This window comes from Cricetulus griseus, chromosome 2 (assembly GCF_003668045.3).
Source record: "Cricetulus griseus strain 17A/GY chromosome 2, alternate assembly CriGri-PICRH-1.0, whole genome shotgun sequence".
Lineage (NCBI taxonomy): Eukaryota > Metazoa > Chordata > Mammalia > Rodentia > Cricetidae > Cricetulus > Cricetulus griseus.
The window spans coordinates 191133276-191148233 of record NC_048595.1 but is presented as its reverse complement, the minus strand read 5'-3'; the positions used below and the strand labels follow the sequence as shown (position 1 = coordinate 191148233).

At 40.0% G+C, this 14958-nt stretch overlaps 1 protein-coding gene across 1 annotated transcript; it reads left to right on the top strand.

Annotated features, from left to right (window-relative positions):
- The first annotated feature begins 131 nt into the window (after positions 1-131).
- Arl14epl (ADP ribosylation factor like GTPase 14 effector protein like) lies at positions 132-5775 on the top strand. Its single transcript, XM_027400829.1, has 3 exons — positions 132-230; positions 2181-2320; positions 5553-5775. The coding sequence occupies exons 1-3, from the start codon at positions 135-137 to the stop codon at positions 5773-5775; spliced, it is 459 nt and encodes a 152-aa protein (XP_027256630.1). The 5' UTR covers positions 132-134.
- The last annotated feature ends 9183 nt before the right edge of the window (positions 5776-14958 follow it).

Sequence of the window (14958 nt, the reverse complement as noted above, 5' to 3'; positions counted from 1 at the left end):
TATTGATATTTGTCTCATATAGTCTAGCTTTGAATGTTAAGAAGGAGATCAAAAGAAACTCTTAAGATGTAACCCTGACATATATGATAATGATGTGTTTCATTTCTTTCCAATTGCCTTTTTAGAGGTCAAAGATGAGTGAACCATCTGATAAGAACAACTCCTTTCAAGAAGAACCCACAAATCAAATGTCTCCAGAGAAAAGCAGCCCAATTGGACAAAAGCAACTGGTATAGCATGCAGATTTCATGATGTCCTGCTATTTGTTGAGCTTCTAGCATGGGTCATGCTAGAAGCTCAACCTCTATATTTTAAAAATGTTTTGACTTCAAAATCAAAGCGAAATGGTGTGTTACTTTGGGGGAGAGGTTGTGCTTTCATTTCCACAGGAAATGAGAGGCTGTGGATTCATTCCAGGTTAAAGATGATCAAGTTTGATCAAGAAGACCTCCTTAAAATCTTGACTTACAGACATAAATAAATAAGTCTTTTTTAAAAATCTACAAAACATGTAATGAATATTTTACCTGCTCAAACACAAAACAAAAATCATCTTTAACTGACTTGTACACGCCACATAGTCAAAAATTGTAAATTATGTTACCTTTAAAAGTTTATGTATTTTCAGGTAATCCAGCAGTTTTCATAATCCAGTATGTTTTAACCACTGCTGTTTCTTTATTAGCAAGCAGAAAATCTAAAGACAACACAATAACACACAGAATCCAGACTCTCTGTGTATTTTCCATCTTTGCATGGCTTATTATTCATTTTTACTTTACTTTATTCCTTTTTAAGGATTTACTTCATTATTTTTAAACTATTTTTTAATTTATGACTGTCTCTACCCTTTCTCTTTTCTATCCCAAGTCTATGTACGTTTCTAAACACACTGTAACCCGTTTAGAAGTTCTTTGTCAGGCTAGAGCTATCTTTACTGAACACACGAGCCATTAAACTGCCAAGCAGTGTGGTTAGGACTTCCACCTTTCTTTTGACAGCTGCCTCCAACCCGCGTGGTTCTCTGAGAACCTAGCTTCATAGCAGATGTACCAGTGAGAGCCCCATTTACTGCCCCAACTTTGAGAAGTTTTGGGGTCCACGCTGCCTCTAAATAGTGTACCACATACTGCTCATGAACCTCATTTAAGTGTTTGGTAGCAGAGCCTCTTCAAAGAGCGGTGCCTGTTTTTACCACTAGCACTGAGCCTGGAAGCCATCTTTTAAAAAGCTGTGTCTCTGCTTGCTGCCAGCAAATATAGTTTACCCGAGAAAAGGTGGTTACCAAGAAGCTGTGTTTGACTCGTGTGTGTGTGTGTGTGTGTGTGTGTAGAATACTTTTTAAGCTTTGTTGGGTCTTATATGGACCTTCTGGCCCCACATTGGAATGCCATCTATAGGTGGAGTTTCTCTGTGTCCCAACAGCCATTCCCAAATAATCACACAGAGGCTTAATATTAATTATGAATGCTCATCTGATAGCTTCAGGCTTATTACTAACTAAGTCTTACAACTTAAATTAACCCATTTCTATTAACTTACATTCTGCCATGTGGTGTTACCTCTCTTTCACCTTGTACCTCCTGTTTCCTCTCCGTGTCTGCTGGTGACTCCTGTCACTCCACTCCACCCCTCTTCTTCTCAGTGCCCTTAGTCTGGCTTTCCTGCCTAACCTTATCCTGTGCAGCTATTGGCCAGTCAACTTCCTTATTAAACCGATCACAGCATAATTTGCACAGTGTACAGGATTATTCCATAGCACCTTTGATTTTTTTTTCTCATTTTCTTCCCCCACCCTTGGGGTTTTTGTTTGCTTGTTTGTTTGTTTTGTTATTCTGAGACAGGGTTTCTCTGTGTAGCTTTAGAGCATCTTCTGGTACTCACTCTGTAGACCAGGCTGGCCTTGAACTCACAGAGATCTGCCTGCCTCTGCCTCCTGGGTGCTGGGATTAAAGGTGTACACCACCATTGCCCAGCTCCACATTTTCATTATATGCACTTTATACTCTGTATTTAGAAACAATGGCTTAATTTGAGGATGTATTGCCTTTTGAAACTTGATCAGATTAAACTGTTGATTTCTCCTTATGAAGCAAACACGTTTCCAAGAGCTTCAGACAGTGCGTTTTGAAAGAATGAAAAATGTATGAAACTCCTAAAATACTTTGTTCATTTCACAGCAACAGATAGAACGGCAGCTAAAATGCTTGGCATTTCAAAACCCTGGACCACAGGTGGCAGATTTTAACCCCGAGACAAGGCAGCAGAAAAAGAAAGCACGGATGTCGAAAATGAATGAATATTTTTCTGGGAAGCAAAAGTAAGATCATGATGTATTTGAATTATGGTGTTATAAATTGCATGCATTCTCCTTGATTTTAAAGCAAAGTAATTGAAAGCTACGTCTTGTCGTGATTTCAAAAATTTCTTCTATAGTACACTTAAGACCCCTTCTGTCTGGATGTTAGCATCTTTAAGAAATATTGTTGAGAGCAAGGTGGTATGTGCCTAGAATGCCAGCACTTGGATGCAGAGGCAGAAAGATTCCAAGTTCAAAGTCAGCTTTGGTTACTTAGGAAAACTATGTGTATATGTGTGTATGTGTGTGAGGGGAAATGTAAATCTCAAATTAAAGTTCACCTTTTTTTTTTAAAAGGGCCTTGTCCTAAAATAATACCTTTAGTAGAAAAGTTGACTATAACAAAGAAGTATCATTAAAAGGAAAAATAATATAATCATAGGGGTAGATTCAGAATATTAAGTGGGTATCATGCTATTACTAATACAAGAACTATTAATATATTGGAATATACAACACCTGAAGTTGCAACTTCAGGATGATAGAGATTTGCCTGGCATGCACAAGGCCCTAGCTTCCGACTACAGCATGACAAGGGAAAAAACAAACTTCCCAGTAGGGAACTAGATGGATGCCTCAGCAGTGAGGAGCACTTCCTGTTCTTCTGAGAACCTGAGCTGGTACCTAGCCCCAAACTTGGGTAGCTCCCAGCTGCCTGCAAATCCAACTCTAGAGAATCTGACCCCATTTTCTGGTTTTTCGGGGAGGGGATCTCCACACACATGGTATTTATACACATAAATTTTTAAATGATTTATATGAAACAGAAGGAGTGAAAACTGAGTTTACATATTTGAAATTTTGATGTGTAGGAAGGATGGTATTTATTATCATTTCATTTTTTCTTTTATTGAAAATAGATTCTTTTCTCATATAATATATCCTGAATATAGATTTCTCTCATTTTTATGTATAAAATATGTTATATTTTTGTGCTGATCTTATAAAATTGCTTTTAAAATAAAATCTCAGTTAATTCTCATTAAGGAAAAGTGACACTGCAATAAAATAATTGTATAATTTCTCTCTCACACACAAATGATTTATATGTGTTGTTTTTAATTGAATGTGTGAGTGCAGGTGCCCACAGAGCCCAGAGGCATCAGATCCCCTGACACTATATAGTCACAGGTAGTTGTGAACACCTTAGGTGGATGCTGGGAATTGAACTCCCGTGTTGTGGAAAAAGAACGCCAAGCCATCTCTCCAGCCCCATATATGAGTAATTTTTTTAAATAACATGCTCATACTAAGCAATCCATAAACAAAAGGTTGATAAATTCAAATATACTAAAAAAACTTAATTAGAAGACATTCCTGCTAATGTGTGATCATGAGGCAGTTCCTCGTCCTTTCTTACTTTTCTAGGAAAGGGGGAAAGAAAGAAACTGCATTACTTCAACTGAACAAGAGAAGAGAAGGTGTTAGGCTTGGGGACAAAGGATGCAGAGGTACCCACTGTTGTAGGTGGAGTTTTCCTGTCACTCTTAAATAAAAACACCAAGGCATATATTAATTACAAATGCTCGGCCAATATTTCAGGCTTATTACTAACTAGCTCTTACATTTTAAGTTAACCCATATTCCTTATTTACACTTTGGTACCCTTATTAGCATGGCACATTCATCTCCTGCTCCCTCTGTGTCTAGCTGGCAACTCCTCTGACTCTACTCTTCCTCCTTCAAGAATCCTCTGTATTTGGCTGTCCTGCCTATACTACCTGCCTGGCTACTGGCCTGTCTGCTTTTTCTTAATCAATGAGAGTGATACATAGTCACAGCGTATAGGACTATTCCACAGCACAGTGTGACCACATGAGTAGAATGCCAGCCTTTGGAGTTCATGGTGATAAGATATATTAAGCTGCTCCCAAGACTTTCAAGCAGATCTGTATTGAAGAATATATTGAAAGTGGTTTGGTTTTGAGTGGGTAGTAAAGTTCTTGTAAGTCTTTTACCCCAGGCATGCTGCAGAGGTGGACAGAAAAAGTGTGGGGACCTAAGATCTGAAGTGCTTGCTGCCATCTGGCACTGAACATTTTGCCTTCACTGGGGTCTTAGATTTCAGACTCCTGTCACTTCAGTTACTTGCATTTTCTGTGCACACTGGGGGTAAAATAGTCATAAAGAAACAGAAGAAAAGTCACCTGGAACCTTTGTCAATAGTCTCTCCTTTTTTTTCCTTTAATGATTATGGAGTAATAAATTTTAGTCTTGAGTCATTAAGAAATGTAGTCATTTTTGCTAGAGTACTTTCAAGAGGAAAAAAGCTTATAAAATTAGTAGAGAAATGTAGAGGGCATGAAGTTCTTGTGCTTTCAGAGAAGCACTAGGGAAACCTGGCATGTTAAACCAGCAGGGTTGTCTCTTCAATGGAAGGGATGTAGACCTGTCTTCCACCCAGAAGGTTTGGAGTGGATGTGGTTAATAGCCTGTTGACCTCTGTGCTATCTGACCCCCCCCCCCCCAGAGCCTTATAATCGGGACTAGAGGTGGTTTATAGCCTAGTGACCTTTGCACTATCTGTATGACAAAGACCTCACCAGATCCTCTCCTAGGCCCTTAAGGTGACACATGTAGTCTATCTATCTTCATGGAAAAGGTGACATATACTTTGAAAAGAGTTTCAATGTAATTAACTATACCTTAAGCTTTATCGTGCACGTGGGATTATGATACACCACAAAACTTTTTTCTAAACTGTACTGTCCTTAAATATTCCTAAATTAAACTGCCTTGTGTCAGACTCTAGAAGTTTGAACCGACACTTGCTACTGACTATTGAACCAGACTCCTTCTTGCCTCACACATATCGACACTATGCCAGCCATGGTGTCTACATAGACCCCTTCCAGACACAGAAAAATACCATCTATATGTTATTTTCAAGGAAATATAGAACCTTTGTAGCAGGAAGCTTCAGTTAGCTATTCCAGTGTTCTTAGATGAATGTTGGTATGCCCCAGTAATGCTGGACAATTGGGTTTCTCTCAGAAACAAGCCTGGCTATACATACTGGCTGACTGTGCCAGGTCATCACTGCCCTTCAGTATGTGGGGATTGTTTCTGGTAACCTCCAGGATGCTGTTCCCTGAGAGTAAAAGGGCCATGCATGTGACAGTGCTGTGCAGTAGTTTCTTGACAATGATGAGGACAGAAGTGCAGTCTCATTCATGTCATCTTTTCTTTGCAGAGTTATGAAGAAGTACGACAAAAATGGCAGACTAATCTGTAATGACATGGACCTGTGTGACTGCCTAGAGAAGAACTGCCTGGGCTGCTTCTACCCTTGTCCTAAGTGCAACTCCAGCAAGTGTGGGCCTGAGTGCCGATGCAACCGTCGCTGGGTTTATGATGCCATTGTCACTGAGTCTGGAGAGGTCATCAGCACCCTGCCATTTAGTGTTCCTGACTAGGAGACATTATGCATAGACACTCTCTAGACACACACACTGTGTGTGTGTGTGTGTGTGTGTGTGTGTGTGTGTGTGTGTGTGTGTGTTTCGACAGGGTCTTATTCTGTAGCTCAGACTAGCTTTGAATTTATAGCAGTCTTTCTGCCTTAGCTTCCCAAGTCCTGGTAGTTTAGGTATAACACATCATGCCTGGCTTCTGTTTCTTGATTTTTATTGTATACATACATACATGTATGGTCAGGCGCACGCGCACGCACACACACACACACACACACACACACACACACACACACACACACACACACACACACACACTTTTAAGTCAAACATCTTCCTCTTGGATAAGTTTTAGTATTTGGGCAAAATATCCTCCCAAGCTGTAGATCAATGCAGAATGGACAAAAATGATCCAATAATAGACTCCTGTGTCCCTCTCGGGTTCCCCAACTCGTGACTGAAGACTGCAGGAGTGGAAGATCAGTCCTGCTCATTAGTGCCAGTCTCAACTCTGCCTTGAAGCCACACCTCTCCCTTCTCAGGATATCTGGTTGAGAACACTGTATCTGAAAACTGTTATCTAGAAAATACAACTATAGCTTTATAATATATTTTTCTTAGAATGTCATACATAACTAAGAAAAGCAACATTATGCATTTATACTGCATATTTCTAGTTTTATTTTTTGCTTATATTTAATGTTAATCTTAAATTTAATACATTTAGTAATTTTAGTCATTTTACTAAATTACATATTAGTTTGTTAAACTGAGAAGCAAAGACTTAAATATGCTAAAAGTTAATGATGTACACATTTCCCTACAGGATCAGTATTTCAGGGTTTTTTTTTTTTTTTTAAAGAAGTTAGCCTTAATTGATATGCACAGTAGCTTGTGTGGAGGTATCTGGAAGGTTAAGTTCAGCCTCCTTTTAGCTAACTTTTAAAATACAGATTTATTCTCTCTCTCTCTCTCTCTCTCTCTCTCTCTCTCTCTCTCTCTGTGTGTGTGTGTGTGTGTGTGTGTGTGTGTGTGTGTGTGTGTGTGTGTGTGTGTCTTTGTGTGAGTTCATATGCCTACAGAGGCCAGAGACATTGGATTCTCTGGAGCTGCATGGAGTCACTGGCAATTATAAACCACTTGAAACTGGTGCTAGGAATGAAACCCAGGTCCTTCCCAACAGCAGCGTGTTCTCTAAATATCTGAGCTATCTCTCTAGCACTAACCTCATTCTTTTCCCTATCTTGTTTAAGTTAGAGTTTTCTCTTATGTTCATTGTCCAGAGGGCTCTTACACCCTCAGTTATTAACTTAAGATGTGTGATATGACTCAAGAATTCACATTTGAAACAAATTCCCAGGTGGTGCTGATCTCATTGGCCTGGGGACCATGTATTAAAACCACTTCTCTAAGTTATATTAGATACATAATGGAAGGAAGTGTTTATACTTTATAGGGACTTAGTGACTTGGTACTATTTTAAACCAGTAAGAGTGTCTTGTTTTAAATAAATGTGAAGTGTTGAAAGCTGGGTTTTGGGGGTTTCCTTTCCCTCCATAAGCCATTAAAAGATACTTATTTCTGTACAGTCTACACGTTAGAAACTCTGACAGTTATGGACTTGTTGCTTGATAATACATTTTGCTATAAAAATCCCGAAGATTTTGTGGCGGCTGTGGAACTCCTGTCCATATAACAAAAGAATTTAGATCCTTCTGCACTGTTTCCCACAGAGTTTATTGGCTTTCCTGGATTCCAGTTACTTTTGTGGCTGCATATTGAATCCAGGGTTTCATGCATGCTAAGTAAGGGCTCATTACTGAGCTATACCCTCACGTTACCTCTATGGAGCATCTAGTACTGTGAGCCAAACACTATGCCAAGTGTCTCTCATTCATGCCCTTTAACTATCACAGCCCTGGGAAAAAATCATCCAAAGCATCACATCTTTTGAAAGCTCACTGGGGGCATGTAGTCCTGAGGCCAGCAAAAATGATGGAGCCCCTTTTCATTTGATGTGTTTTTCTTCATTTTGAGAATGATAATTATTTTCTAGATAGTGCACCAAATTTACTGCTTTGTGATTTATTTATCTTTGAGTCGAATAATGTTTCAGCTCATGGGAATGGTGGATAGGTCAAGTAACATTGAGAGAAGGTTGATCTGTGCCGGACATTGAGCTAGATGCTAGAGACAGAGCACCATCCAAAATCTACTCTCCCTACCTTCATGGAGTTTGTGGACTTAAACCATTTTCATTTTTGGTTCTTCCCATTCTACTTTTACCCCTACCCAGTGAACTAAATTGGCTCCAGTGAGAACACACTGAAGAGCTGGCAACCCTGGTATTTGAGACAGGATTTTATACAGCTCAGACAAGTCTAGAACTCCCTTCCAGGCTCTTCTGCCTCCACCTCCTGAATGCTGGTATTAAAAGTGTGTATCACCTTTCATGGCTGAAGATTGAACCCAAGACTCCATGCATGATTGAAAGCCCTCTACCAACTGTACTGTATCCCCAGCCCCGCCCTGATTTTGACACCAGAAGCATTCAATCCCTGATAACACAACATCCAAAATTGGCTAGTCCCTAAGAAGCATGCAGGTGCCTTTAATAACTTCCATTCCTCAGTCTCCTCCCAGTCCTCCAAAATATGAACTAAAACTCAGAACTAGGCATCTGTTTCTTCTAACCAGCTTCCTTGTTGAACCTCGTGGTTTAAGTGTGGAAAATCCTGCTTATGCCATCAGCTGCCCATCTTCATACTAAAAATAAAGTGGCACTAACCTCTCTTTTCTATTTCCTCTTGTCATTCAGTCTTAAGCAACAAGGTAATTTGGCTTTAAGTGATCTGGCTTGGTAAGTAAGTGTATTAGCAAGTTATGTTTGCAACTTTCACAGTAAATCCAAAAATAAAGTAAAAGAGCAGTAATTACTAAGTGTACATTGCCTGCTACTTATAAGAAAGCCTAGTAAAACATGATGCAGTGCAATTTTAGAAATCAGGCTTATGAAATATGATTTTAGAAATCAGGTTTATCTCATCTTGAGTGAATGCCAAATGAATGGAGTTTTGAAAAAGTCTCCTGCACTAAATGATTACTGCAAAAATAAATTTATATGACGTGTCAGAAACTCATTTTGCAAATACCTAATTTTTTTATCACAGAGTGACTAAAGCTCATTAGCTACTTGATATGAATTCAGATTAACGGGGAATTCGGTTGCATGGTCTGATTGCATTAGCCAAGGAAATTGTCTCCTTGGTGTAATGGGGTTTTTCTCTTTTCTGCTTGGCTATCATTCTATGCTGATCGGGTGTCTCATGAATATGTATAGGAATTGTAAGGAGAGAGAATTCATGCAGGTCATTTGAATATAAACTGGTGGATGCTGAAGGACTTAGACAAGTCATCCTGAGCACATTTATGCAAAGACTTTGAACTGGAATGCTGTGCCACACCAATTTGCATGACAACTTTGTGGGGCTCTAATTTGTAAGAATGAATGTCCACATAGTGTGGGATATGATCTGCTTTGCCTCCTTTCCAACCCCAGCACCAATACAACCTTGGGATGCTGGTCACAGAGACATCATTTAACTTTTCCATTTACAGGTCTATTTGCTTTCCTGGAAAGGGAACAGTCCTAACTTGGGTATTTAGTGTTTCTATAGTGTCTTAGGAACATTTCAACATCTATATGAGCAAGCCTTCATTGTTGGGCCTTCCCAATTGCTAGTTGAGTTCAGGAGCTCCTTTTACACAGACTGCAGTGCCAGTGATGCTTCCTGGGGTGCATGGCAGGGTAGCCTTGCAAGTGGATTCATTCAATTGTCAGGCAGTGAATTGACACTTTCCAGGTGACCTGTGCTCCTGACGAGCTCATATTCTTGTGTAACATAATTTGTAGGATCATCATCACTTTTTTTCCCATCCACTTTATTTTTCTTTCCTGCTCTGTAGTGTCTGTAAAGGCAAATGATACTTGTGAGGTTATTTAGGACAATGTTCTAGATATTCTAACTTAAGTAAGTAGCCTTCATTCTTTTTTCCTTACAAATTTATAGTTTGATCTAGAAAATTCTCTTCGGCTTTTCAGATTTTCTAAAACTAGACTGTTTCCCTAGTAGAACATTCTCTCTACAATCTAAGGCTTACACTTGGTTTGACAAAATAAATGTGATTACATTCTGCAGTTGCATTAAGTTATTTTTCATGAATATGTGTGCATGTGCATTGGTGCAGGTCTACGTGTGTGTGTGCATGTATGTGTGAGTGCATGTGGAGGCTAGAGGCCAAGCTCAGATATCCTTCTTTGGAGTTTTTGAGAGAGTCTTTCACTGGGATCTTGGGCTTGTTGGTTAGATTTAGCTGGCTGGCCAACCCAGATATATATCTGCCTGTCTTGCCCTCCCCAGTATAAGATTACAGAAGTGCACCACCATGCCTTAAACTTAAAATTAGATACAGTGACTCTTCTCATTTTGTTTTCTTCTTTGAAAATTTTTGTTTATTTGGTTTGGGCAGGGGCTGGGTGTGGTGATACACACCTTTAGGGGAAACAGAGACAATTGGATTTCTTAGAGTTCTAAGCCAGCCAGGACTACATAATGAGACTTGATGGGGCATATCCTTCTGTGTGCTGTGAATATATGTTTCTCTTATTGGTTGATGAATTACGCTGTTTTTGGCCAATGGACAGGCAGGATTTATCCAGGCAGGAAATCCAAATAGTGATAGGGAAAGGTAGTAGGTGGAGTCAGGGAGATGCTGTGTAGCTGTTGACCCAGGCTGGTAAACCAAGACAATATGGATGTGTACAGATTAATAGATATGTGTTAATAATTAAGAGAGAGCTAGCCAATAAGAAACCCGAGCCATTGGCCAAACAGTTTATAATTAATATAAACATTCTGTGTGTTTACTTGGGACTAAATGGCTACAGGACTGGATGGGACAGAAACTTTCATCTACAGAGACCCCTTTTGTTTGTGTTGTTGTTTTGTTTAAGTCTTTACACATACATTTTACAATGTATATGCTTTGAAGGAGTTTATCCAGATGTAGTTTTAAATCTTCAAATCTTTATTGTTAGTGATTTGCATTTGAGTCTCTCAATCCATGAATGTGGTAGACCTTTTCAGTGAAATTTCCTTGATTTCCCTGATCATCTCTTTGTAGTTTGGGGCAAAAAAAATTGTATGTTGGCATGCACTTCTAGGTTTACAACCATGTGTTTTACTTTTCTGAGCAGCTATAAATGAGACGGTATTTTAGTATTCACTGCAAATATGGGCATAAAACAGATTTTATGTGTATTTGTCATATATCCTACAAATTTCTAAAACTTATTAGCTGTAGGAGGTTCTTTTATGTGTTTCTGGGATGTTCTCTGTAGTAGGAATCTGTCATCTGCAAACAGGGACAACCATTTCTTTCTTTCTAATGCACCTGTCTTTGTGTCTTTTTTTTTCCCCATTAAAGGTCTATTCAGATGCCCAGGTCACTGTGCTAGATCACAGGGTGGGAAGAAGACAACCTCTCCTGGACTTGATCCCAGGAGAATGCAGCCAGTCTTTCAAGATGAAAATTTAATCATTCATGTGGGGCAAGATTGCTAGAGACATTGTCTGGATTTACCCTTCCTTTCTGAAGGATTTCTTTGTCATGGGTAGAATTTAGTGTATCAATTCTTACCTTTCCCATTCAGGACATGTTTTGCCCCTACCCCATGGGCTCTGTGGTTTCTGAAGAGAAATCACCTGCTATTTGATTTGCTCCTCTTTGTACTGGTAATGTCTGTTTTCTCTTCGGGTGTTTAAGATGTCTTGGTGTGGATCTGTCCTGTTGGGGAAGCTTGGCACTTCCCTACTCAGCTGGAGTGGGACAGAGGGTAGTATTTTCCTATGGCCCTTGGCTAGGATTGAGGGGCTGGGGCCCAGACTGGTCTGTCTTGTAGGCCTAGCTGCACCTTTCTTGGTCTTTTGGCTGCAGAAGCCAAACCGCCGAGGGCCTTTCGTGAGTGACTGGCATTTCTGAATGGCTGGCATCTCCATTAGTCAGTCTTCAACTACCCAGGAGTGTGTGCAGTAAAAACAACAGATACAAACAAAAATCCAGAAAACTACTTCTGTGTACCTGCCTGTTCATGTTCCCAGCCAGCTGCCCGTTTTTTGGGTCGTATTTAGTTTGTTTCTAGTGTCCACTTCGATTGGCTGGACTTGATGAGAAGAGTAGAAGGAAGCAACTCCATCGGTTCTTTCAGGAAATGGCTTGGATGACATGGCAGTGGTTGGGGTTACTTTCTTTTTCTTCTCTAAAAGGCTTTGTTTCAGATAAAGAATCTCATCCTCAAATGAGGTTTGTTGAGACTTACCAATAAAGCCATTTAGGTGATGGGGAATGTCTCTCCTTCCCTCTGCTTTCTCCTTTCTCCGTCCCTCTCCTTCCCTCCCCTCTCATCTCTCTCCTTTCCTCTGTGCTCTTATCTTCTCCTATCCTTTCCTCTCTCTCTTCCGTCTCCCCTCCTCTCTTCTTCTCATCTCCCTATCCCTCTCCTCACCCCTTCCTCTTCCCTTTTCCCTCCCCCCTTCACCTACTTGGACATGGAAGGGGCTCACAAGTCTCGTCCCTAGCTCAGGAGCTGTTGTTGGTAATTGACGGCTGCTGGAGAAGGAAGAGAATCAGTTTTATATAGGAAGATTGAAATGATATGTTCACTTTAAAAATAACCATATTCTACTTTCTTTTTCTTATGGAAATTTCAGACACTTCTATTTTCTAGGAATTAGACATTTTATCTGAGTTTTCAAATGTGTAAGCAAAGTTGTACAAAACATACCCTTCTTCTTTTTCTTAATGACTGTTTCCCAGAATTTTAATTGAATTATTAGATGGATAAATTCCTTCCTTCTTAGGCTAGTCAGGGTTGGAGGCATTTAAATAAGAGACACTATCTCCCCTGGTATAAAACTAACAGACACCTATAGACAGTTGTATCAAATTAATTTTCATCTAAATTCTACAACTTGCTCCTGAGATAACCCTAAGAACAAAATGAAGAAGCAAAAAGGCCATTCTGTGTCCTCACAACACATCTGTAACAGGTGTTTCCTTCTGTGTCCTCACAACACATCTGTAACAGTGTATTTCCTGCATTGGAAATGGAAAAGGTCTCAGTCGAAGACTGTTTCATCTGAACTATAATAGAATGTGCATTGCTTTGGGGGCTGCTAACAAATGAGAGGGGAGATAAGAAAGAGAAAGGGAATTTTTTTTTTCATTGAATTGGTTCAAATTGAGAATCCTCTTTCACCTGTAAGTTTGTCCATACAGTACTCAGCAGCAGAGTGGCATTAACTAATATGATTTACATGATTTTTAGTATAGGTTATACAAGTAATAGGGGCCTTTTCATTCTCTAATTTTTAATAATCCCCTTCCTTAAAACTATATAAAAGAAAAACAGAAAAACACACACATGGTTTTGACTCCCTCTGCTGGCCATTTATATGTACTTCCATTTTACGCAGGACAAAATTAAGACAATTGTTAATCGAACAAATTGTTTTTTCTTTTCTTCTCCCACCACTACGAAGTAGTTATTTTACTTAAATTTGCTGTTAGAGAATTTTACACATGTATATAATAATGTGTTTTGACCAAATCCTCTCCCTCCTAACTCCTCCCATGCCCCTGCCACCTCTCTTCCACCCCCAACTTTATGTGCTCTCTTTAAACCCCAGAGTCCACTTTGTGCTGTCAGTTAAGTGCATGGCTGTGGGACCACCCGGTTGAGTTCCTTAAGAAAACTAATATTCTCTGTCTCCTGGCAGTCATCAATTGCCAACAGCTCCTGTGGTAGGAATGGGACTTCTGTGAACCCTCCGTTCTCCATGTTGGGATCTTGGCTGGCTTGATCCTGTGTAGGTCTTGTTCATGTTGTCAAGCTATTGTGAGCTCATGTGTGCAATGGCCCCGCTGTGTCCAGAAATCACTGTTTCTCAGCAATCCTCCATTACTTCTGGCTCTTCCCATCTTTCCACCCCATCTCCCAGGATGATCTCTGAGCTTTTCAGGGAAGGGATGTGGCATGGATGTCAGTCACATTTAGAGCTGAATATTCTGCAGTATTCTCTGCTTTTCTGCCAGCTGTGAGTCTCAGCATTAGTCACCATTTACTGCCAAAAGGAGCTTCTCTGATGGGGGTCAAGAGATCTAGTAATCATGCATCTAATGGTAAGTATTTAGGGGCAGTGTAGTAGTCTGTCTATTTGACAGTATAAAGAAATAGGTTCTCCCCTCTTGCCTGTGACCTACCCAGCCATGAGTTTGTGGCTCAGTTTACAGTACCCGGCATTATTTTCTCCTGTGAAAGGGCTTTAAATCCAAGCAGAAAGTGGTTAGTTATTCTCACAGCATCCATGTCACTGTGTCACTGTTGTGCCAGCAGGCATATCTTGTAGTCTGGTCTTTACTGTAGCTCACAGAGCTCACAACTGGGTGAGACCATTGGTTGTTTTTCTCCTTCTCCCCCGGTAGAGTACATAGCACCTTCCAGCACTACCAAAGATAGATAGCCATTAGAGATGCAAATTCTAGGTCACTACCAGGTTAATTTCTTCATGTCTTATGGTTTAAATATATGGCCTCCTTGGCAATATGGTTTTACCATCGAGCTCTGAAGGGTAACCAAGAGCAATAGCAATAGCCTGGAGAGAGAGAGAGAGAGAGAGAGAGAGAGAGAGAGAGAGAGAGAGAGAGAGAGAGCGACTAACAACTGGAAAAAAATAAAGTTAGTAATTTATTAATGGATTAAATGGATTAATGGATTAAATATTTAACTGGACTATGTCTCACTCCCAGGCTGTCTGGTATCAACCTGTCCTCTTATGACAAAGTCTCCCTTTGTCCAGCCAGTCTCAGACCCACTCCACAACAAAGAGTAGTTTGTTTATGCTGCTACTCTTTCATGTTCTCAGCAACACTTCCATGTTCTCAGCTCATTAGAAATGATGGAGTCATCCAATACATTATGTTGACATACTAATCCTCCCTGCTGCCTGAATCCTGGTAAGAATCTCTCTTTATCTTTGCCTGTACTGTACACTCTCAGTAAATTCAATTCCTCTCTTGTCATAGAACAGTTGACTGGAATGACCTCTAGATCCCATTTCTCCGGAT